The sequence below is a fragment of the Kryptolebias marmoratus genome, linkage group LG24 (genome assembly GCF_001649575.2).
Source record: "Kryptolebias marmoratus isolate JLee-2015 linkage group LG24, ASM164957v2, whole genome shotgun sequence".
In the NCBI taxonomy this organism is placed as follows: domain Eukaryota; kingdom Metazoa; phylum Chordata; class Actinopteri; order Cyprinodontiformes; family Rivulidae; genus Kryptolebias; species Kryptolebias marmoratus.
Genome location: NC_051453.1, coordinates 14348564 through 14372127, shown reverse-complemented (window position 1 = coordinate 14372127; position 23564 = coordinate 14348564). Strand labels below are relative to the sequence as shown.

General features: G+C 39.2%; 3 protein-coding genes and 1 non-coding gene across 10 annotated transcripts in view; all 4 read left to right on the top strand.

The window, feature by feature from the left end:
- The first annotated feature begins 1087 nt into the window (after positions 1 to 1087).
- On the top strand, positions 1088 to 8042 carry LOC108230763 (elongation factor 2). The gene is made up of 13 exons (XM_017407266.3): positions 1088 to 1219; positions 2279 to 2493; positions 2734 to 2915; positions 3418 to 3629; positions 3940 to 4118; positions 4252 to 4357; positions 4634 to 4886; positions 5067 to 5262; positions 5349 to 5715; positions 5802 to 6155; positions 6240 to 6422; positions 6637 to 6769; positions 7656 to 8042. The coding sequence occupies exons 1-13, from the start codon at positions 1217 to 1219 to the stop codon at positions 7847 to 7849; spliced, it is 2577 nt and encodes an 858-aa protein (XP_017262755.1). The 5' UTR covers positions 1088 to 1216; the 3' UTR covers positions 7850 to 8042.
- On the top strand, positions 4492 to 4559 carry LOC112450234. The gene has a single exon (XR_003038782.1). It is a non-coding gene; the product is annotated as a small nucleolar RNA SNORD37 (small nucleolar RNA).
- A 1426-nt stretch (positions 8043 to 9468) lies between the features above and the next one.
- hmg20b (high mobility group 20B) lies at positions 9469 to 13217 on the top strand. Of its 3 annotated transcripts, none has more exons than XM_025003919.2 (9): positions 9469 to 9538; positions 9868 to 9997; positions 10674 to 10874; positions 11150 to 11270; positions 11558 to 11607; positions 11709 to 11775; positions 11908 to 12123; positions 12353 to 12485; positions 12645 to 13217. In XM_025003919.2, exons 2-9 carry the CDS (start codon positions 9917 to 9919, stop codon positions 12655 to 12657), a joined length of 882 nt encoding a protein of 293 aa, XP_024859687.1. In that variant the 5' UTR covers positions 9469 to 9538; positions 9868 to 9916; the 3' UTR covers positions 12658 to 13217. The 3 variants fall into 3 exon arrangements, with proteins under 3 accessions (XP_024859687.1, XP_017262411.1, XP_017262413.1); XM_017406922.3 differs by having other exon boundaries at positions 11555 to 11607; XM_017406924.3 differs by having other exon boundaries at positions 9503 to 9629; positions 11555 to 11607.
- Positions 13218 to 14461: 1244 nt separating this feature from the next.
- Positions 14462 to 23564, top strand: part of unc13a (unc-13 homolog A (C. elegans)) — a 40059-nt gene continuing 30956 nt past the window's right edge. For 4 of the 5 annotated variants that reach the window (XM_017407184.3, XM_037974276.1, XM_017407180.3 and 1 more), the window contains exons 1-8: positions 14462 to 15104; positions 15214 to 15336; positions 20126 to 20155; positions 20234 to 20333; positions 21384 to 21501; positions 22510 to 22633; positions 23226 to 23296; positions 23418 to 23472. In XM_017407184.3, coding sequence (XP_017262673.1) covers positions 15315 to 15336; positions 20126 to 20155; positions 20234 to 20333; positions 21384 to 21501; positions 22510 to 22633; positions 23226 to 23296; positions 23418 to 23472 — 520 coding nt within the window. In that variant the 5' untranslated portion in view covers positions 14462 to 15104; positions 15214 to 15314. Of the gene's footprint in view, positions 15105 to 15125; positions 15337 to 20125; positions 20156 to 20233; positions 20334 to 21383; positions 21502 to 22509; positions 22634 to 23225; positions 23297 to 23417; positions 23473 to 23564 lie in introns of those variants that run through there. The other variant, XM_037974275.1, reaches the window with a different exon arrangement.

The following is a 23564-nucleotide window of genomic DNA, read 5'->3' as shown; positions in this document are numbered from 1 at the left end:
GGCCAAAATGTATGCAGCTTTTTGTAGTTTTTTTTTTAGCTTTATTTATTTGTTTTGTTGTAATAGACACACCATAACTTGTTGCTCCATTGTTATTTTACTGTTATCGTAGCTGTGTGCAAAGGAACATTGTTAAATTGTTAGACATCAAAGTTTTAGTCAAATGTCTTTTCAAATAAGATTATTAGAGGACAGATGGAAAATGCATCAACAGATGACTTTTATTTAACTCTTTTGGAGGGCTGAAAGCTAAGACAGAGGTGCCATCTGCTGGGGCAAAAAAAAAAAGTCAAGCTACATGCCATGATCACATCAATAAAAATCATTCTCCATCTGATCGGATTAATACAACTAAATCTTTTCGCTGTAAATTACAAAAAGCAATTATTTAAGTTTTTTAATATACAGTTTTGCTTATTTAATATACAACCCACTTCCCTAAACAAATAACAGATTTGAGTAAATTTCCTTTAAAATTTAACAATAAACTCATTTTATATAGATGCTTTAGTTAAATTGTATTGATGATTATGTCTGTTTTTTCTCTCAACTGTGATTTTTTTTTTTAGTCAGTGTTTTAATGTAGGCAATCTTTTAATTATGAATATACAAATAAATTGTCAGTTATAAACATGTTAAGTGGTAATTATTACCAGTACTCACTGAAGGACCTGAGGTGGACCAAAACAATCGGGTGGCCAATGTTACAGTCGCCGATAACATGCCTAACATGCCTGTAGTTGAATTGTGGGAGCACACCCAGAAGAAATAACTGGGAAAAAATTAAAATAGTCAAACCAATGATTTTTTTTTTATCTTCCATCAAGACATCAGCTCAGATTGGGTTTATTATTAACTGTAAAGCACTTTTTTGAATCGTATTAAAACGACACAAAAAATAAATAAAACAAATAAAATATATTGTGCTTCAAGACAGAATATCTTTGTTGTTCCAAGCGACAGAAGCGGTGGGTTTAATGGGTAATTTGCTGGAAAAGACAGTTAACCCAGAAATTACAAAGGCACGTTTAGGGAAGTGGCTGCAGCGTAACGTTAGGTAACATCTGTACGTTGCGACGCACGAGGCTGACGCAGCCCATATAAAATCCGGTTTTCTGACGTCAGCGTCCTCTTCCCTGCCTATGCCCTCGTGAGGTGGGCAGTGTAAAATTCCTTCTCTTTTCTCCATCAAGAGAATCCAAAACCATCTGTCAAAATGGTGAGTTTCTAGTGTCTTTTAATTATAATAATAAATCTTATAACATCAGAAAATACTGTTGGCGCTAACATAATTGTCATTATCTCAGCATTGACAGATTACTAAACAACTTTCTTGTGAGATTTCACGGATCAAAATGGCAACCATTTTGTAATCTGCCGCTAGCTTGAATAGGCCTTCAGGGCTGTCTGATGTGACTCTGAACTGTTTTCGACACGTTTTGTTTTATTTGCTGGCTTTGGTTTATGTAATATACAGATAAAAACACTGACAATCATATTAATGGGTTTTCCCTGGGTGTATAGGGTGTATTGAGTACCTTTTAGCAATCGGCTTTTTGTGCTAACAGTAGCTGTTGTCTCAGAAAATTGCTTCTTTATTATAATAAGTGAGATGTAGAATTGGAAATAGAATGGCTCAATTTGAATATAAGTCGGTGACAATGTGAGTAACGTGAACAGAATGTACTCTTAAAGTTGTTGGACGTAAAAAAGAGTGACTTGCCGGTATTTTGGCTGCGCCAGTGTTAGCATTTAGCATAGTTTCAAAGTCTGTACACGTGGCCTATAAATGCCGACGTGTTATGCCGGGTGTCACCGGTTAAAAGGTTTTGTTTTCGCCTAGTTGTGTTGAATATGTTGTTAGCTAAAGCAGGAATTTGTAGGTATGACTTGCTAATGTAGATAAACCCTTGATAGAAGGTGCTGAACTGGTTTTGCCCTAAACGTAGACAACAATAACGTCATCTCTGATGATGGCGGAAACCCAACGCCCTGGGTGGAACTGCAGCGCATTTTGCTTTATCTAATGTCAGCAACATTTACAGGTGTATGCTTTCTCAGACTCAAAGCAAAACTGCTGACATTATTTTCCTTTTTCCCCATATTGCTTAAAGTTGTCAAACGTTGCTCAGTTGCTGTAAATAACAAAATGGCTCTGTAGGAAGTCAAGTTTTTAAATTTCATATAGAGTATAAGGGGGGTCAGCTTTTAATTTTGATAATTATAGCAGATATTTTTTTATTTGCTTTTTAATTTACTGCAATTTGTGTTTCCTCAGGTGAACTTCACCGTAGACCAGATCCGTGCCATCATGGACAAAAAGGCCAACATCCGTAACATGTCCGTGATCGCGCACGTGGACCATGGAAAGTCGACCCTGACGGATTCACTGGTGTCCAAGGCTGGCATCATTGCCTCAGCTCGCGCTGGTGAGACGCGTTTCACAGACACGCGTAAAGATGAACAGGAACGTTGCATCACCATCAAGTCTACGTGAGTATTTTGTTGCCTTTTCAGTGGCATTTTTAACCTGCAGCACATTTTTAAAGTGAAAATTGAGATAAGAGACTTAAGTGATAAAATTCTGTAAGGTCAATTTCAAAATCCTGTGATTTCACGTTTGTCCAAGTTTACTTGTATTGGCAATAAATATGCTTATTTTTTTGTACTGAGAACCTTTTGTCAACGATATCCCCTTTCCAAACTTGACATTTAACAATTTGTAACCCACAGAGCCATCTCCCTGTACTATGAATTGAGTGAGAACGACTTGGCCTTCATTAAGCAGAGCAAGGATGGTTGTGGTTTCTTGATCAACCTGATCGACTCACCAGGGCACGTGGACTTCTCCTCCGAAGTGACTGCTGCTCTCCGTGTTACCGATGGAGCCCTTGTGGTAGTCGACTGCGTGTCTGGTAAGCCTAAAACCTGAACAGTAATGTGAGTTTATACGACTTCTCCTGAATGTTTTTGGTTTACTTTGTTTCCAAAAACAATATAAGCAGATATTTCTTTAGTGGTTCAAAGCTGAGAGATTGTAAGAGTTTTTGACGTTGTGTTTTTGGAACGCTTAAAAATATTTTCCTTGGTAGTGTTTTATTTTATTTTAGCTGTTTGTAGTTCAATGTATCTTTACACTGAATTCAGTCTTGCTGATTATATAATATTGTTGAACAAAAATGTTTCTGTGCATCTTTATTTATGATTCTTAATTTACTTTACAACAAGTTATAATTTCTGCAGCATTTTGTTTGTATTGTTTAAACTTGTTCACAAAATCACAGTTGAAGCTAGGTGGTTTTGCTTTTGTTTTTAACAAAAAAAAAAAGAAATGGTTAAACATGTATGATGTTCAGCAGTTGGTACTACTCATCCCTCACTTGTGGAAGATTTAAATATGTATTTTGTCTGTTCCAGGTGTCTGCGTGCAGACAGAAACTGTGCTACGCCAAGCTATCTGTGAGCGCATCAAGCCAGTCCTGATGATGAACAAAATGGACCGTGCCTTGTTGGAGTTGCAGTTGGAACCTGAGGACCTTTACCAGACTTTCCAGCGTATCGTTGAGTCAGTCAACGTAATCATCAGCACTTATGGAGAGGATGAGCATGGACCAATGGGTAACATCATGGTGAGTGGCAAACACACTTTTTTCATTTCTGTTTATTTCTGTTTCCTGTCACAGATTACAGCAACAAGAACTAGAATTTCTATATGGGGAAGTTCTTGAGACTTGATAAAAATAAGATCCTTTTTTGTTCAGTTTATTTTTAAGAACATTTTAATTAGTTCTAGGTTTCAGTTATCCCAAGCTGAAATCAGAATTGATGTTCGATTTACTAAAAGCACAACAACACCTACAAAATAAGCCACAAATCCAACACAAATAATGTGACAGGTTGACACTTTTTTTATTTTTTATTTTTTTTGCCATTTCTTAGGTTGATCCAGTCATTGGTACTATTGGCTTTGGCTCCGGACTCCACGGCTGGGCTTTCACTCTGAAGCAGTTTGCTGAAATGTATGCAGCCAAGTTTGCTGCCAAAGGCAGCACCCAGATGACACCAGCTGAGCGCTGCAAAAAGGTGGAGGACATGATGAAGAAACTGTGGGGTGATAGGTGCGTCTAAAATGCTGTGCTTTTACCTGTTAATGTAATCATGATGTGACAAAATGGAGGAAATTTATCACACTCCCGTTATTAATGTACCTATCTTGGTTCTGTAGCTCAATGATTTTACTGTCTTTTTCAGGTATTACGATACTGAAAGTGGAAAGTTTGTCAAGTCTGCTGTGAATGCTGAAGGAAAGAAGTGTCCTCGTACCTTCTGTGCTCTTGTTCTGGACCCCATTTTCAAGGTAAGACTGTTTTCAATGTAAACACTGAGGGAATGGTATGTTTTGCAAACATGGAAGCTATGTTTAAGGAAGTTATTACTGGGGGATATAGCTTTTTTCCTCTTTTTTTTCATAACTTACTGCTCTGTATACCTGCGAGTGATGATTTTAAACATTCTTCACTTTGACCTGATTTACAGTGATGATAAACTTCAGCCTGAGCGGGTGTAGAGTGCACAGATGTATTGTGTCCTGGCTTGTGATAAATTATGTAATGCCAACTAAACTTTGTTCTAGGTGTTTGATGCCATCATGAACTTCAAGAAGGACGAGGCTGCCAAGCTGATCCAGAAGATCGATGTCAAACTGGATGCTGAGGACAGGGATAAGGAGGGTAAGCCTCTCCTCAAGGCTGTGATGCGCCGCTGGCTGCCTGCTGGAGAAGCTCTTCTGCAGATGATCACCATTCACCTCCCCTCCCCTGTCACTGCCCAGAAGTATCGCTGTGAGCTGCTCTATGAAGGGCCTGGAGATGATGAGGCGGCCATGGGTATGCAGTCAGTTTACTACTTTTGTTGTTTTTGGAAAGATTAGATTGTGCCAATTACATGAATGGTGTTAACTAGTGTGATGAATAAATTAAATGATTATATACGAGTTATAATAAAAAAATACAGTTCTGAATTCATTTAGGTGAATACTGATTAAATTAAATGTTTTTGGTTACCAGGTATCAAGAACTGTGACCCCAAGGCCCCCCTCATGATGTACATCTCAAAGATGGTTCCCACTAGTGACAAGGGTCGCTTCTATGCATTTGGTCGTGTGTTCTCCGGATCTGTGTCCACTGGCCTCAAATGTCGCATTATGGGACCAAACTTTGTCCCTGGAAAGAAGGAGGATCTTTACTTGAAACCTATTCAGAGGTTGGTGTCATTGTTTGCTCTCAGAATCAGTCAGAAGATTGATGCATTTTATCTCATCTGAGTTGTTTTTCTCATTTTTTTGTCAGGACCATTTTGATGATGGGTCGTTATGTTGAGCCCATTGAAGATGTGCCTTGTGGTAACATTGTGGGTCTGGTTGGAGTGGACCAGTTCCTGGTCAAAACCGGAACAATCACTACCTTTGAGCAGGCGCACAATATGAGAGTGATGAAGTTCAGTGTCAGCCCTGTGGTGAGAGTTGCTGTGGAGGCAAAGAACCCCGCAGACCTGCCCAAGCTGGTGGAGGGATTGAAGCGTCTCTCAAAGTCTGATCCTATGGTGCAGTGTATCATTGAAGAGTCTGGAGAGCACATTGTTGCTGGAGCTGGAGAGCTGCATCTGGAGATTTGTCTGAAAGATTTGGAGGAGGACCATGCTTGCATTCCAATCAAGGTTAAACATTTTTTAAATATTTTAGCAGAATAAGTTTCATGGTCATTTAAATCTAATATCCCTTTGTGTGTGTCTCTCTCTCTCAGAAATCTGATCCTGTGGTGTCCTACAGAGAAACAGTCAGTGCAGAGTCAGAGGTGATGTGTTTGTCAAAGTCACCCAACAAGCACAACCGTCTGTTCATGAAGGCCCGTCCCTTCGAAGAGGGCCTAGCAGAAGACATCGAGAAGGGCGAAGTCACCCATCGGCAGGAGCTTAAGGGCCGTGCCCGTTACCTTGCCGACAAGTATGAGTGGGATGTTGGTGAGGCCAGGAAGATCTGGTGTTTCGGTCCTGATGGAAACGGACCTAACCTGCTGGTGGATGTTACCAAGGGAGTGCAGTACCTTAACGAGATCAAGGACAGCGTTGTGGCTGGTTTCCAGTGGGCAGCCAAGGAGGTGGGTACCCAAATATAAACACCTGTTTAATAGGATTTTCTGTCACTTTTATCCCATGCTGAACTTTGTTTTTTTGTGTTTAAGGGAGTCCTCTGTGAAGAGAACATGCGTGCCATTCGCTTTGACATCCATGATGTGACCCTGCATACAGATGCTATTCACCGTGGTGGTGGTCAGATCATTCCCACAGCTCGTAGAGTTCTGTATGCCTGCGAGCTGACAGCAGACCCAAGAATCATGGAGCCAGTCTACCTGGTGGAGATCCAGGTAAGTGCCAATAAAAATGTTGCCTTTTCTGTTTTTGTCTGCTAACCTGTCTCTTTTGTTTTTGCTAATCTAACTTGGATGTTTGTAGGGTTCAAAAATGCCAGGCTTTTTGCTGCTGTAAAATTGTTGTTGCATCTCAGAGCTGGTTTGCTTGTCATGTTAATTTAAAAAGCTCTTGTCAGTGTTTCTTATTCTATGTATGTTTACTCTGCAGTGCCCTGAAACAGCTATGGGTGGAATCTACGGTGTGTTGACCAGGAGGCGTGGTCATGTGTTTGAGGAGTCCAGGGTCTTGGGAACACCCATGTATGTCATCAAGGCCTACCTGCCTGTCATGGAGTCATTTGGTAAGTCCTTGAATAATTAAAAAGAGTGAATTTTTTTTTTTTTTTTTTTTTTTTTAAAGATGTCACACATCCTTTTACATTGTACAAGTCCAAATCAGAGAAGACCCCTAAAATAATTTTAGACTTCCTAAGCTTGGTTAAGAAAGTGTATTGTTTCCCAAATGCAATATTTTTTTGTTTAACAAAGCCTCAGATATGGTTTAAGTTTCTCCTGCATCTGTGTACATCTGAACATAAATATGTCCTTAATCGTTAAGCACTGCAGAGCTAATTGTAACTAACTTGTGCTGCATAATGAAGTCAAATGAATATAAATTTAAGAAAAAATACTGTCTAACTTGCCAACATAATCATCACAGTTGATCTCCAGTTGTGGTGAAGCGTTACACAGCAGCTGCAGATGATCCACTTCTCCCTTCACTAGTAGCCAAGTAGATGGTCTCAGGCAGACTTTACTGAGCTCCAGTTGACAAATAAGTCGCTATATTTTCCATTTTTTTTATCAGGGTTAGAGCGTTTACGGTAGTTGCATTTTGGTAGGCAGTTTTACAGTGTTGTGAATTCACACCCTGGATTATGTTAGGCCAGTCAGAGGCACCTTCACTGCTCTAGATGCAGATACCCAAATTAAATGATGGAAGGTAAGAGGCTCAAGTGTAGTGTTATAATGACAGGAGCAGGGCGATTTCTCTCAAGTCATATTGTCTTCACGTTATTAAGTGATGTTGCCTGTTTTCTTAAAACTTCATTTCTAGCTTATTTTTGACAGTGGAACAAAAATGTTCTCACATTTGTCTGCTTTGTTGCTTTTTATGACTCCTGTAGTCATAATGTTGGTTAAAATCATGTTATACGGCTCGTCTGACCTAATCCCCTCTGTTCCCAGGCTTCACAGCCGACCTTCGTTCCAACACCGGTGGCCAGGCTTTCCCACAGTGCGTGTTCGACCACTGGCAGATCCTCCCTGGAAACCCACTCGAAGCTGGAACCAAGCCTGGTGTAGTTGTCCTTGAGACACGTAAGCGTAAGGGTCTCAAAGAAGGTGTTCCAGCCCTGGACAACTACCTGGACAAATTGTAAAAGCCTGGACTCCATCTGGCACTCGTCATTCCTCTCTACCCACCAAATTTAACTCTATCTTATGGGACCGGACTGTACAGAACACAGTAAGCACCAATGTTTGCCAAAAGGATCGACAATAATAATAATAAAGAAATGACCACAAAAATTGTAAACGAAAAATAAAAGAAAATAAAAACTTGCTTTGCCTGTTTTCTTTTGATGTTTGTCTATTTCTTAAAACTTAATTTCTTTCTTAGAGTTACCTGTCAGAGTCTGTAATAAAAGATTATAAGTGAGCAAAGAGGGAAAATTATCACTTCTGGTTCAGTTCCTTGTATTTTAGTCGAAATTTGGGCAAATGTATTAAAGTAAATACTAAAAAGGTTTGAGTTTTACGAAGTATTTATTCAGGGGAAATAAAATGTTGAATGTTAAAACTAAAGGCTGAAATTGTTAAAAAATATCACCATCGCAGGAGTAAAGGGAAAAAATTACAAGTGATCAATCAGGAAGACAATGGATGCAAATACAAACGGGTTTGGGGCGTAGCGGGCAGTAAAAAATTCTCAGGAGGGTCATGATTGATTGACTGATGCCACAGAGGCAACTTTTTTGGTATCCTTAGTCCTGTCAACACACAGACTTTACTAACCTTAAATAAAGCCCAATAATACATAAATGTGAGCAATCATTCTTTCTGAATTATGAAGAAACTTCAACTCAACACTGCAGACTTTTAAATTCATGTGACAAGAACTACTCATAAATCAGATCTTTTAGAAGCTGTACAGTAAATTATGCATGATCTGTTATAGTGTGAAATCGATCTGATCTAATAACACTTTTCTTTTCTGCACTACCACCAATTTCTTAATTTCAATGTTTTTTGTTTATTATATTTATTTTGGGATCTTTTAAGAAATAAGTAGTTATTTTTCAACTAATTAGCAATAAGTAGTTTGCCCATTTTGAGTTGGGTGTGATAAAATAATAGACTACAGTGGAGCTGTACCTTTTAATTTATATTAATTAAAAGATTTGTTACATACATAGTTGGTCAGTCTGTTATAATTTGTTAAAACTTGTTTGATAGACTGATTTATTTCCAAGCAGGCAGTACTTTAGAATTTTAGTATCTTTTAGTGGTTTTTATCTAATTTACCTTTATGACTTATACCAAAAAAGTAGGCTGTAAATATAGATGCATATTATCTGCAATGTGCTTTATTTCTGTGACCATTATAATAATCACACAGAGTTAAGTTTAGTAGTGTAGTGAAACACGTTTTGGTATTTGTTAATTTGTATAAAAATCTTAATATAAAACAAAGTCTGTTATCTACGTTCTGTACTTTGCAAAAGCTGCAAAACGTAGATACACAAGGTCCGTATAAAATAAGTTTTTAAAAGGAAAATACATTAATATTTGTTTATAATGCAGAGTGAAACATGGAAACATGTTTTCTGAAAAATAATTGAATATGAACTGATTGAGCGTCATATTTTACGTCAGTTTAAAACTAGACAAAGCCTATGAGGTTGAAACTTTCCCAGTGATTGGTCTATCTTCTTGGTACAGGTATGGTTGTATTATAAAAGGTGGGCGGGATGATTTAACTAACCGACCAATCAGGAGTCTCCGCATCGACCAATCAGAACGCAGATATACTCCTCTTCCTGTTTGGCCCACGGACACATTATTATCTGGTGAGAATTAAACGTTTATTCCAAGAAAAGTAGACTAAATTTCGCGTTGAAGAAAACCGTCACTGATTCCCGTAAATAATAATTATTCCACGTATGTATTTATTTAAATTTTCCATCGAAAATTGGGCCTCGTTTGGTAATATTTTTGCCAGAATTTCGCCCGTTTCTTTTTGTGTGTGTGTGTGTCTGTGTGTGCGTGCGAGTCCGAGCAGAAAACGTTAGCCACCAGCCGAGTGCTAGCAACTAGCAGCCGGGTTAGCTTTCTGCCGATATATTAACGCCTTTTATGTTCTCTTCTTTCAATTTTTTTGTAATTTTATTTTAAACAGAACACCCCTCCGGCTCTTCCCTACGCAGCGAGTATCGTGAAGGGAAACCATGGGAGGAATCAAACAGGAGCAGAGTGATGCGTCGCAGCAGCCCAGAGCTTCACGCGCAGCGGACCAACCACAAGAGGAGGTGGGTACTGCTGCACCGGACCTGAAGAAACTGGCTTTGGAAAGTTTTTCTGTTTTGCTGACGTGTTTGAGGAAGAAGGCTGCCACCATTGTGTAATTTCAGCTAATTTCTAGTATCATATTAAAGCTGGTTACATTGCTACAGCGCAGTAATTAACTAACACATGTCGCAGTGTTTGAATGTCTTTTATTTTTACTAGTAACAATAATTCGCTATTTAGGCATATTCGTGGGAATAAATCACTAAAACAGAGACATAATCAATAAAGAGACTACAAAACAAACTGGAGATTTTCAGATGCAATGTGCTACATTTTTTACAAGGATGAACTACATATTAGTGATATATTAAACTGCAGCAGGTTTAATTGTAGCCAGATTATAAATACGTGCATAATAAGGGTGCAATAATCAATCTGTCAAGTTTTCAGTCAACTAAGAATTGAAATAATGCACACTGATTAATTGCACATGTTGTTTTCTTTGCAAAATGTGTTGCCATTTCATTTGTATATCAGATCACGTGTAATCGTCTTGATTGTTCATAACGGTTGGACAAAGCAATCAAGACTATGTTCTACGAGGCTGTTCAACAAATAATAGTGTAGACAATAAAGGAAATCATGTGTTGGCAAATGTCGGAGGAGGTGAGTATGTGTTTGTTCTCTTCTCTGCAGCCTAAAAAAAGAGGCTGGCCGAAGGGAAAGAAAAGAAAGAAGGTTCTGCCCAATGGTCCCAAGGCACCGGTCACGGGTTACGTCCGCTTCCTGAACGAGCGGCGAGAACTCATGAGGTCCCGGTACCCCGACCTACCGTTTCCAGAAATCACCAAGAGGCTCGGAGCAGAGTGGACACGATTGGCTCCCAATGACAAACAGGTACCTGTCATTACATCACTGTAAATATTATTAACACAACCCAACGCAGTACGCCTAGTTTTTGATAACGATCCCAGCCAGTTGGGATCAGTCATATTCAAGAATAACAAGGGGCCTTTTTTTGCCTTAGTCGGTATTTACTTCCACACACAGCTTTGTGTCTTCAGCAACCATAACTTCTGTTGAATTGCTTTTATTTTTAAGAGCTTCATTCACCTGTCATTGAAATTTTAATGCTGCCGTTTCCTTCATAAAGCATGTATTTGTGTGTACAGCGCTACCTCGATGAGGCAGAGCGAGAGAAGATGCAGTACGCTCAGGAGCTGAAGGAATATCAGCAGACTGAAGCCTTCCAGATCACCAGTGCCAAGATACATGACAAGAGAATTAAAAAAGGTTCAACTCGTGTTTTTTAGGCTGAGTACTGCTTATCTGCTGTGTGTTTGTTTATAGGGTGGTTTTGGCTTTATTTTTTTAAGCATATTGACATCGTAAAACCAGTTGTGTGTTTTTAAAGTTTGATTTGAACGATTTTAAAACTAGTTGAGACCAGATTGTTTTTAAGTATGCCCTGATAGTCTTGAAACATGGTGGACTTCCTTTTTGCGACTGGTCACGAGCAACCAGAAGCATTGTTCTGTGGCATGACAAACACAAAACGTATTTCTTTTGTTTTTCAGAAGACACTTCATCTGTCATCGTTGGTTCTAGTTCAGCGTCGTCTTTAACAAAGGTACGTGCCACTTCAGTGTAGAGCGTTTGTATTTTCAGACGTTTTTTTATGTAAACGTCAGAGAGCTGTGTCGTCAGTCAAGCTGGTCGTGTGTCTTTCAGGCTTCTGACCTCTCAAGCAGATTCGACATCCCGATTTTTACGGAGGAATTCCTCGATCAAAACAAAGGTATCAAAGGCAGAGCAGGAAACAATCTTTCTGCTATGTTTGACACAAAACAGAAATGCTATATACAATGTTTAAAGCATGCCGGAGCTACTAATTGAAACTTAAATTTAATGTTCGCCGTTGTGTTTTAAGCTCGAGAGGCCGAGCTGCGGCGGCTGCGGAAGGCGAACGTTGAGTTTGAGGAGCAGAATGCAGTTCTGCAGCGTCACATCAATGATATGAACAGTGCTAAAGAGCGTCTGGAGGCTGAACTGGGGCAGGACGAGAAGCGGACCCAGGCTCTTCATCAACACCTGCAGGCCATTAAACACACATTGGTCAACAGTCTGTCATCAGTCCCACTGCCAGGTTAGGATTCATTTATCAGTTTTCAGTCAGAGTAAGGCAGAGGATAGATACCAGTACTTGTTTATGTTTTAAGATAAATCTCCTGTTCCTGGGTCTTATAATTAAATATAATTCAGACAATGTAATCTCTCACTGTGAATTCAAAATCTAGCTCTATTTATTTACACATCTTTGACATTTTCCATGAGAAAACCAAACAAGTTGTGGATTTAATGGTTTTCTTGAAAAGGAACAGGCGAGACCGCATCTCTGGGCAATCTCGACTCATACCTGAGTCGTCTCAGTGGAGTGCTCGAAGGAGACCCCCATAAGCACCGCGCCCTGCTCAGCCAACTCCACAAGGTCCTCTCTCATCTCGACAGGTAACAAAGACTGAACTGAATGACGCAGTGCAGCGTGTCTAATGATGTTGGTGTGCACAGCTGTTCGTGACGACGCAGCAGCGGCTGAAATGTGTTTGTGTATTTAAAAATGATGGTGAACTTTGTTTTTTTTTTTCTTGTGCTTTATTTCTCTGTCAGTGAGAAGTTATGAGGAGGCTCCAGCTTGATCCCCGCACACCCAGACATCATAGAGACACTTAACAGGCTTGGTGGGATTAGTCCAAGTCAGTGCCATTCTGTACAGAATGTGGGTGTAGTAATGTCAGCAGAAGAAAGGGTACAAACTCTTGCCGTGTACATGTCTATTGTTTACAGATATGTGTATTATGTAAAATATGTGTACCACTGCACGTATTTTTAAATGTGAATTTGTGTGGCAGCATAGGTGGTTTTTAACAGTTCAGGAATCTCATTCCATTTAAACAAGTTTGGACTGACTGGAATCCTGTTTCGTAGCTTTTCATCAAAAGGGTTGGGTGTGTGGATGAGGATAATGGTGTGCGGTACTGTTAAAAAAAAAAGAAACTTGGACGGGGCTGAAAAGAAAACTTATGGGCAAATACGAAAATGCTTGACTTCATATTTGACTTTGACAAGTTGTGGGATGGACAGCGTGCTTCTCATGTTGTCAGAACATTATATATTTGTGCTTTATATTTGTATTTTTACAGATGTTCATTAAACCACATTGAACATCCTGTTTCCAACAAACAATTTGTTTTATTTAATGTTTTCAGTCAATGTGGGACACATGCTTGAATTGCAAGCTTTTAAAGTTATTGTAAAATGTTACTTTAGCCTGCTTTTTGGCGAGAAGTAAAATGTTTAAAAACTAAAATGTCAGGGATACAGTGACAGCAGAGGGAGCTGTTGACCTTTTTATTTTTGAACTCTGGATCATCCAAATCTCAAGTTATGTGAACAGGTTAATACTGAGTTTAGTGACAGTCAGACAGAAATATACAGTCCTTGTATAATTTAAGATAAATAATACATTTAGCTTTTTCTGTGTTCTAATAACTTGAATGCATTCTTTAGGCTTTTTTCCTGAAATATCACTGCATATTTAAAATATATCTTGAACTGTTCATACTTGGGTCATCCATCTATAAAGTAATCCAAAATTATTTAAATAAATTACATATCCATACAAAAGCATGCCAGGAAGACCTGTGCTGTACTTTGACTTTATAAAATCTTATCCTGGTCAAATATAGCTGAAAGTTATGAATATAAAGGACTTTGTACTCATTGTCCTATAAACAAATGTCGATGTTATTGCTCAGAGTAAACATCCTGTCAGGTTATTATATTTTGATATAAAAAAGTCAAGTGAAAATGACTTGACACCTTTATTAATGTCCCCATGTTGGGAGCGGGGTGTTATTTGCTAATATAGATTTTAAAAGCTAATTTGTGATGAAAACATTAAATATATAGTTAGTGTGGCAAACTTTCTTAACCTTTAATAGATCGGATCATCAAAGCAGACATTCATAACTCAGTTTTTCTTAGTGAAATGCCATTTTCTCCTGTCCACAAACTATATATCAGAAATAGCAAACCTAATTATTCACAGAAAGTAGCCTTTTCACTTTATGTATATCAGGTTTTCAGCTGCAGATATCCAGTTTTATTCTTCCTGCCTAGAGTGAACATTGTGGATGTCTGAAGCAGAATTTACAAGAAGAAACAAGCTTTTCAGATACTGATAATGAAAAAAAAAATTAGATCCAATTACTGTTTTAATATCTCAACAACATTTAACCATTAAAACTCATTATGGAGTTTCAGTATTCATATTATAGTCACTTAAAAGCACCAGTAACTGGAATAAATAACAAGAAACACTCTTTTGGCAGATGGTTAAAAAGATTTTAGATGTCTTTATGGGATGCTATTTGAAGATAAAACAAATGAAATAAAAGTCATGACTAGCAACAAAGGAATTATAGATATCTTAAAAACAACTTTCTCCTTAAAATAAACTTATATTGGATGTTCACAGTGTTTTAAAAAAAATAGATGGAAGTAGTAGTGGATAAACGGAGCTGAAAGTCAAATACGCATCAAGGAGCAAATGTGTTTTTAAAAGAATATTTAGGGTATCTGAAATGTTAATTGTGCATGGAAAGAATGACCATTTGATATGTGAAATTATATTTTTATTTAGGAACAACTGAAATATGGATATTGACCATGCATACTAAGTTTTATTAAATGATAAAACATAAAATTTAATAAACATTAAAAAAATAATACAGATAATTGTTACAAGTGTGAATATCATCTTAGATATCTTTCTCAGTTCTGACAGGAAGGAATGTCATTTTGTTCAGGCTAAAGGCTATTCCTGATATCTAAAATAAAAAGTACTTCTAGGTGGAGCGATTATATGTAACATCGGCCTGCCATAAGGGATCAACACGCGCTCTGACGTCACTGCTGTCCACGCAGCTGGTGGTGCTGAAGCTGAACAAGATGGCTGTTTGTTGGGGACTGGAGAGCTGAGAGTGAAGAGGAAAGAGTGCTGACTCGTCGCGGGAACCCACCGGGAGGACGGCGACGTTTTGCGAGAACTCTCCGAGCGGGAAGACGGTCGGTGTCATTTTTTTTTTTTTTTTTTTTTTTTTTGCCGGATATCACGAACCGGTTCGGGCCGTGGTGTTTCTAACCAGCGACGCCTGGCTTCGCTCTCTCCCTGCAGCCCAGTCATTCATTCCCGTACTGCAGCAGTCCGCAGATTGGCTCTGCCAATTAGGAAGCTGGTGAAGAAGCTGGTCCCTGTTCAAAGGAGACGCCTAAGAAATGTCCTTGCTGTGTGTTGGAGGTAAGAGGAAAAAGCTGTCAGTGCATGTCTTGGCACGGCGTACTGCTCGTTTCCTCCACCAGCTGTGTAAAATAAAAAAAAAGCACCATGCATTATCTTTGGTGCTGGATAATTATAGGTAAAAGTTGCATCAAAATGGGTTTAAAAATATAGTGAATGCATATAAAAGCATGCTGGAAAATGGTTTAAAATAAAGCACAATAATATGAAAGTGTTTCAAAGAACTTCTAATGTATTTTCTTTAAGACTGTGTGACAAACTGACTCGTTTTAGGTTCATGTTTTGGAGCAGTGTATAGGTGTGTGCTCCTCGAGCCCAGTAAACCAAGATGCAGCCTTTTCCAGTATCAGTTTGTCTCTTCAGGATTTCTCTAAGTAAAATAATACCAAAAAAACATTTGGAATAAAAGCTGCACTCACTGAAATGTTCCAGCCTCGGTGCGTTATTTGCTGAAGAAATAGATGTGTGCAAAACGAAATGAGATTAGGTAAAAACAAATATCTTTCTCATGCTAATATAGTTTTTTTACGCTTCCTGGATGAGCAAAAGTCTGTTCATCCGTAGTGTCACGTTTTCCAGGGATCTCTCGGTTTCCTGAATTGGCACCAACTCCTCCACTGTGTCCTGTCACTTCTCTGTAATATCGTGTTTCTGTTGCTCATGGCATGTTTCACCCTTTTCTGTTAGATCTTATTCACTGAAGGAACTCGTTAAAAGCCCCCCAGAGAATTTCAGCCTCCCCAGATTGGGGCTTTATTTTGTGATTCGATAACAAGCCGTTTATCCTTGAATTTTCCCTTTTCAAGCTCTTTGTATTTGATTCATAAAATGCTGTCAGTCATATGTAATTGCCCTCTGTCATTCATTTGGTAGAAAACGAGGAAATGGTTTAAATGTTTTGAAAAACCAGTATCCTGGAGACCTCCAGAAATATTAGATTTAGCCCCAAGAGCAGCAGAAATGTACAAAAACTGCTAAATGGATTGTATGCACCATAACTGTAAATTCCAGCTTAAGTTTTTATATATGCTTGTCAGATCATCTGTGATTTTTTTGGCTAGTTTTACTCAGGGTTAAACTGGTAATGAACTCTTTTTTTTTAAGACTCATTGGCTGTTCGGTCTTTTAGCTTTGTTGGTGTAGCTTTCTAATAAGATTTTCTGTTTGCATTCTTTCTTCCGTCTCTCTTTTTTTAATGGGTTTGCGTCTACGTTTGTATCAGTACCAAACTTTATTTTTTTTGTCATGGTGGCTTGAGGGGAATGGAGAAATGAGGAAGACAAGGGGCGTGGCTGTTCTCCCTGTGCTGCAACAGTCATGTAGCATTACCTGCTCGGAGCTGTTTCTAATCGACTTCCATATCTTGTGCTGTTAAATATAATCTCTGAAAGGATGGACTGTGTCACCGAGGCTGAGTAAGCATATTCGAACCTCCCTGACATCCAGAATGTGGCACCCTTTTTTTTTTTTTTCAAAATGCCAACACACACATTAAACACACAGATGTTTAGAAGACACCAGTTTCACCTCCTCTCAGCATCTATTCAGTCCTATCGCTGCAAGTTATCAGGGATTCAGATACATGCTTTTTACTTTCAATTTTCCTTCTTGAAGCAGAAAACCAGGGATTAGAAAATTAAGACTCTGAATTGTTTGGTGTCACTTTTTGTCTTCATCTGCGTGGGCACCGTGTTCTCCTTTATGCTGAAGATAGTTCTTGACATTAGCTGTGCGTTTGGAGTCATTTTCCTGCTGCAGAATGAGTTTAGAGCCAACTGGATGGTTGTTTGATGGTATTGCATGATGGATAAGTATCAGCTGGAGGACAACATTAGTCCTGACCGAATTCCTAACTTTTATTTATTTTGTTTATTGTAGAAATCCGGCCCCAAACTTGTAAGGAATCTCCACTACATGTCTCCGTTGCCTTATTATTGTCCCAGTCTCAGCTCTTTGTTGAACAAACCACCTTCTGAAGGAAAAAAATGTTCCAGATTTTGCGTCAGTTCAGAGCACCTGCTTCCATTTTTTTTTTTTTTTTGCGCACCCCAGTATTTATGTTTTCATGAGATGCTTGGCCTTGTTGTAACGTCAGAGGCTTGGCTTTTGGGTCACACTTCTTCCACGAAGACCACTATAAACAAACTTCTCCGTTTAGTAGCTGTGCATATCTGGGTCTCACAGGTGCCTGCCACTTCTGAGCAGATGACACCACTGGACATTTTCCGATTTTAATATTGAAGTAAGCACGATTTACCTTTCATCTGCCGCAACCAAGCTTCCTGGGCCTCGGCAGGTCACAGCATTTACAGCTTTTAACATTACCTGCTTCTTCGTGCAGCACATCTTGACCTGCGAATGGGCTTTGAAACCTTTGTCTGAGTGAGACCCTGCTGCTGTACTCTAACTACTGTACCTCGTATCCTGGTGCTGTCTTCAGTCTTGCCGTGGTGTCTGACCTGTGACGTGAAACGGTCTTCTTCATCTTCACCTTGGTAGCAGTTTGGTCATTCCTCACCCAGTTTTAAGCCTCCTATACTGCCGCCTCTGTTTTACATAATGACTGCATATAAAACTGATCATCATTAGCACCTGTTAGCTGTACAGTAATTCGTTAATCATAAACTGGGCAATAATCCTACAAAGTTTTTGACTTTGTGTAAGTGTACCTGTAAGAACTGGTACCACTTTGAAAGGAAAGGGCGATCACACCAAATATTCTTTTGATTTTCACTTTTCCCATTAGCTCATATTATATTATGTAAACTGATTTAAAGAAAATGATCATTAGAGTTTATATTTGTGAAATAATATTCTGACTGCTCAAAACCTTTGAACAGTAGTAATGTGAAATTTCTAGCTCTTAGACCATATTTATTTCTTACTCTATAGTATATACAACAGGATATATTAGTATCCTCCTTTTAGATGCTTTCTAGCTTCAGATTTCTTTTTTTTCTTTTTTTTTTTTAAAGAATGTCTTCAATTTCTCGCTCTACAACCTCAGCTGTATCTCATCCTTGCCGATGTCAGTATAAAACGTGAGCTCTGTAAAAGTTATTGATTCGAAAACCTCAACAAATTAAAAAAAAAAAAACTTTAGCTCCTCTGCTCCAGAGCGCTAGTAGCTGCATTTGCTCGTTTTTTTCCTCAGTATAGAAAGGAAAAGGAAAAAAAAACAACGAGCTCCTATAATTGCTGCGGTTCATTGTTTTCTGTTGCATCACAATATGTAACACCCTTTTTCTTTTCACCTACTCCCCTTCAACCCTTTTCTCTGTGTGGTAAGTGCAGCAGTGCTGGTTTTAGCCTTGCGCGCGATAGCAAATCCTCCTCCTACCTTCTCGTACACCCCCCTCCTCTCCCCTCTTTGCCAGCACCCCTCTCTCCACCTCCCCTGTCACACTGGAGTGGTTATTTTTAGTGTTGGGGATGCAGCTCACTCTGCCTGCATCCGGCGGCTCCACAGAGAGATTAATGGAGCACAAGTGAAAGAGATAGAAAGGGAGCACACGTGCATACTTGCCACATGGCAGGGGGGGGGGCAGAGATCGAGAGAAGACTGGGTGAGGAAAGAACGCTTCGTGTGAGGGAGTGAGCATTGGCTAGCAAGCACTTAAAGTGCATCTGTCAATTACTGCCTTTAGCACATGTTGATCTGTATGTTTATTGCTTCCAAGGAATTGGACTTCCCCTACCCCTCTGGTGTGACCGCTTTGTCAGCAGGCAAAAAAAAAAGAAAAAAAAAAATCAGGAGGGTCTTACTTTGAAGTCGGCTAAAAAGCACACACTTTCCCCACTCCAGCAACTCCGGCACCTGAATTAAAGCGCTGCTTTAGAGATAGGCATCATCCCAGAGGTTCGCTGGGGTAATGCTATTTTAAGAAACCAATTTGTCCACAATGATTATCGCTCCTGTTCTCACCGGCTAAGAAAATGACTCAGAACGTGTTGCTTTTTCATCATCGTTTTTCCATTTCTAATTGCGCTCATTCATTTCGCTTGGCTGAATAAAAAAAGGAACTTGTTGACATCCTCTTAGATCTCCTTTTAACTCTGTCCGTTGTCTGTGTTCCTTCTTTGAATGTATCATGAATGAAAAGATGCAATCAGCGGGGATTAAATACCAGCACTCTGAATATTAATACCTCACCGCTGAACAGAGATGGTAGACATCGACGGGGGTGCAAGATTGAATGAATAATGAAAAAGCTTTTGACGTCAGTGTGGTTTTAAAAGTCATTGAGGTGCTTCCGGAGGACCCTGCGATGAGGGTCTGGCAGTGGCAGCTCAGCAAAGTTTTGTCATTGTCTCAAGCAAATGGCAGCACTGCTCAAGGTTTCATTTTATTTCTTTTTTTTTTAATTTAGTGACAACTTTGAGGGGATATACATACATACATAATTTAGAGTTAACAAGGCACGCAGGGCTCCTGGTGTACCCTTTTGCTTTGACCTGCACAAATGTTCCCTCTGGCCTCCAAGAACTGACTCAGAGACTGTGACATCTGCTGAGCGGGCGCCGTCTTTCATATTAAGATCCTGGCATTCTACTCAAAGAGCATAGAGGGGCTCCAGGCTGAGAATCGCAGGCCTCCTACCAGCTTGCCAAAATGCCAAACTGCTGTCAGTCATCCGCCAATCCGTGCTATCAACATAAAGCACTGGCAGTGGTTTGACTGGACTGTGTGGTAGAATCACGTGATGCCATAAATCATAAACTGTTTTGAAAACGCAGAGGCTAAGAGGACTAATGTCTTGTTTTGTTTTGTTTTATTATTTGTTTGCAGTAAAGAAAGGCAAGCTTGATGGACCCCAAGGTGAGCGGCGAACACTTCTTAAAGCAGGTTATTTAAAGTGAATGGACTGTGGTGATGTTTTCGTTTGACCTCTCACAGAGAAATTTAACACATACGTGACCCTGAAGGTGCAAAATGTTAAGAGCACCACCATCGCTGTGCGTGGCAGTCAACCCTGCTGGGAGCAGGACTTCATGTTGTAAGTGTCTCTTTTACTGCTCCTCCGTCTGCAAATATACCTGAGAAGGCATCTTTTTGTCTTGTTGCTTTTGCTTCCGTTGCAAACATGTTTATTCACTTCTGGTTGTTTTTTTTCAAATAAACTTAAAAGAAATTAAAGCATCATAATGTAGGCTTTCCATGATTAACACTTAATAGTAGTTTCACTATATCCGTGCCTGTGGTTCATAATGGCATAGAAATATCAAGCTACTAGCCATACAATAATAATAATAATAATAGAGACTGTTTTGTCACAGGGCTTCGGTACCACTGTAGATGCTGTGCATTCAGGCCAGCAGGGTCAGATGTGGTATTTACATTTCTCAAAAAGAGTTCTCTTTTCCTTTCCTACTTCCATTCGGCCTCCCTCTTGTGGGGAAACAATGACGTAACAGCTCTGCTGATGTTAGCGCTGCTCCACGCCCAATCTAGAGGATTTCTCGCCTCTCAGGTTGTCTCAATGCTTCAGAACTTCTCCATAGGTGCTTTTAACACTGTTCTGTCTGCCGCACACATATCAATAGAGTAAATTAAACAGAGCACCCTGATTACTTTGTTGGCTCCTCTGGAAACAGAAAAAGGCACTTTGACATCAAAGCCACAGTCATTATTAGGTTTTTCATTTGATCCTGTGGTTATAGCAAGAGGCCGATAATCAGTCGAGGGTGCACAGTGAAGTGATGATCTGCAGTCAGATATTTACAAGAGATATTTGTTAGTCCCTGACGTGGGGTCCACGTGTTGTACGTAAGGGTTGCTTAGTGGAGATATAAGGCTTAGAGAGTCTCCCATCTTTGCTGTGTCATATCCTGCCAGCAGCCTTGTTGACAGCCACCACCTCCTAATGCTGAAGGACCCATTTACTAAACAGATTGAATCATGGTGCACATCCATCATCAGATTTAAATGCAAAAAGAAAAAAACAAATTTATGCTGGAAATCCTCCGTTTCATCTGTCTCCTTCTGTTCATTTGTGCCATTTATATTTCTTTTTGGTATCTGATTATTGACTGTTTCTGCTGCGCAGTGAAATAAACCGCTTGGATCTGGGCCTCACAGTGGAGGTGTGGAACAAAGGACTGATCTGGGACACCATGGTGGGAACCTTATGGATGCCTCTGCGCAACATACGGCAGTCCAACGAGGTACGCATCTACCGCACATGAGTTTTTAGGTTGTTTCTATTTTATTTAAAGTAAGTAAATCATTCTAAAGGACTTATATACTGAGTATATAATGAGTTGTAGTCCATATATGTATTTATCAAATTCATACTTCATACATGCTGAGGGTTATTTCTGTGATGGAAGTTGACTAAAAATGTAAAAATGAGAAATGTACAAACACTAATCTGACAAATCTAGTGCAGAAATTCATTTAAAGCTAATGAATTGAAGATTAGAAAGCGCTCATTTACATTTGAATGAGGACAAGGGCAAATATTTGCAAACATTCTGGATAAAGTTCCTACAAAGGTGACAGTTTTCAGTCCTGACTTTAAACATTCAGATAGTTACACTTTTTTCTTTTCTTGAGACTTTATAAATCAGATTTATTTAGCAATGTAACAACTAAATTATGAAAATTACAGATATGTACTCAAAGTGTCAGCTTGATTATGAGTAGATCATCGTATATATAAATAGACATTAGTTTTATCTGTGATACCTTGGATTCCTCCACTTCTAATTGATATTATTTGCCCGTCTGAGATTAGTCATTTTTTTACACTGAAAGGCTCTGTGATTAATTTATCAGTATGTTTAAGATCTTTTCTTGTTCTTAAAGCTAGCAGGGACATTACAGCCAGTTTCACTTGCAGCCATATATACTCAGGTCAAAGTAAAGCCACTCAACCCAAGAAAAAGTCCTTTTCTTTTCCTGATCTAACAGGAGAAATCTCACAGAAGTACTATTGTATCAAATTTAGCAAAGTCCACATTAAAAGGTTAAAAGGAGTTGGCAGGTAGAGCTTCTCATTTTGTTGTAAAGAGTTTAATGCATGTGTAAACCAGTGATCATTTAAAATTGTGTTATATATATTATTGCATTAGAAGCAGACTTTCAAAGACTGACTTCAAGCCCACACCAGAAGACACTCTGCCGTATAATAAAGTAAGGTAGAAGTTGTATTACTCCCCTGTCTTTTCCAGGACGGTCCAGGTCAGTGGCTGACCCTGGACTCCAACGCGATCATGTCTGAGAATGAGATCTGTGGAACCAAAGACCCGACCTTTCACAGGCTGCTGCTCGACACTCGCTTTGAACTGCCATTAGGTTTGGCCTTTTATCAGATTTTTATTCATCGTATTCCTCTGATCCAATTTAATAGATTTATCTTAACTGTGTCTGTTAGGTTTCAGATATATAAATCTTTATTTTAATACAACGTTACTACAATTTATACAGCTTCTATGCACTTTTTTAAAAAATGTTGATCGAACCTTGGCCACTTAAATGACTGTAGCTGATTCGGGTGTTATCCTATCTTTAGTTTTTCTACTAAAATGTGACATTTATTTTTGATTTTTTGAAATTAGCTGTAGGTGAAACAGTTCCTTCACTACATTTAGCAGCTGTTTGAAACCATGACGTCTATCAGTTTAACTAATTTTGACCATTTTCATGGCTCCATCTGTTTGGGAGGACTTCTGTTTTATGATTTCCCGTTACATTGCGGTCAGCACGTTTTTTTTTCCAGTTTTTTGCTATCCTTAGTGCCTCTTGCAACACCTATTACTAGCATGACATTATAACAAATCAGTAGGATATCATCTGTGCTTATAACAGAGTATACAGCGAGTGAGGCTTAGAAATGTGTGTTATGAGTAATTGACATGCTGAGTAGAGTATCTCTGTTGTGCTTTAGACATCCCAGAAGAGGAAGCCAGATACTGGGCCAAGAAACTTGAACAACTTAATGCAATGAGAGATCAAGATGTAAGAATCTCACAGTTTTACTGTCTCCTATGTCATCTATAATCCAGCAACTCTTAGTCAAAAGCCTCCGTGTTATTCGTCTAACATGTCTGTTTCTGCTGCTTGTTTTTGGTAACCCCAGTATGCCTATGAAGAAGAACCCGAGCGACCGCTCCATGCTCCCTCCACACAGTGCTGTGAGTGTCAGCCTTCTGCATCCACCTCCTCCTGTGCCGTCGCCCGCTGCGTCCTTTTTTGTGCCTCCTGTTTTTGCGCCCCCCCTCAGCTC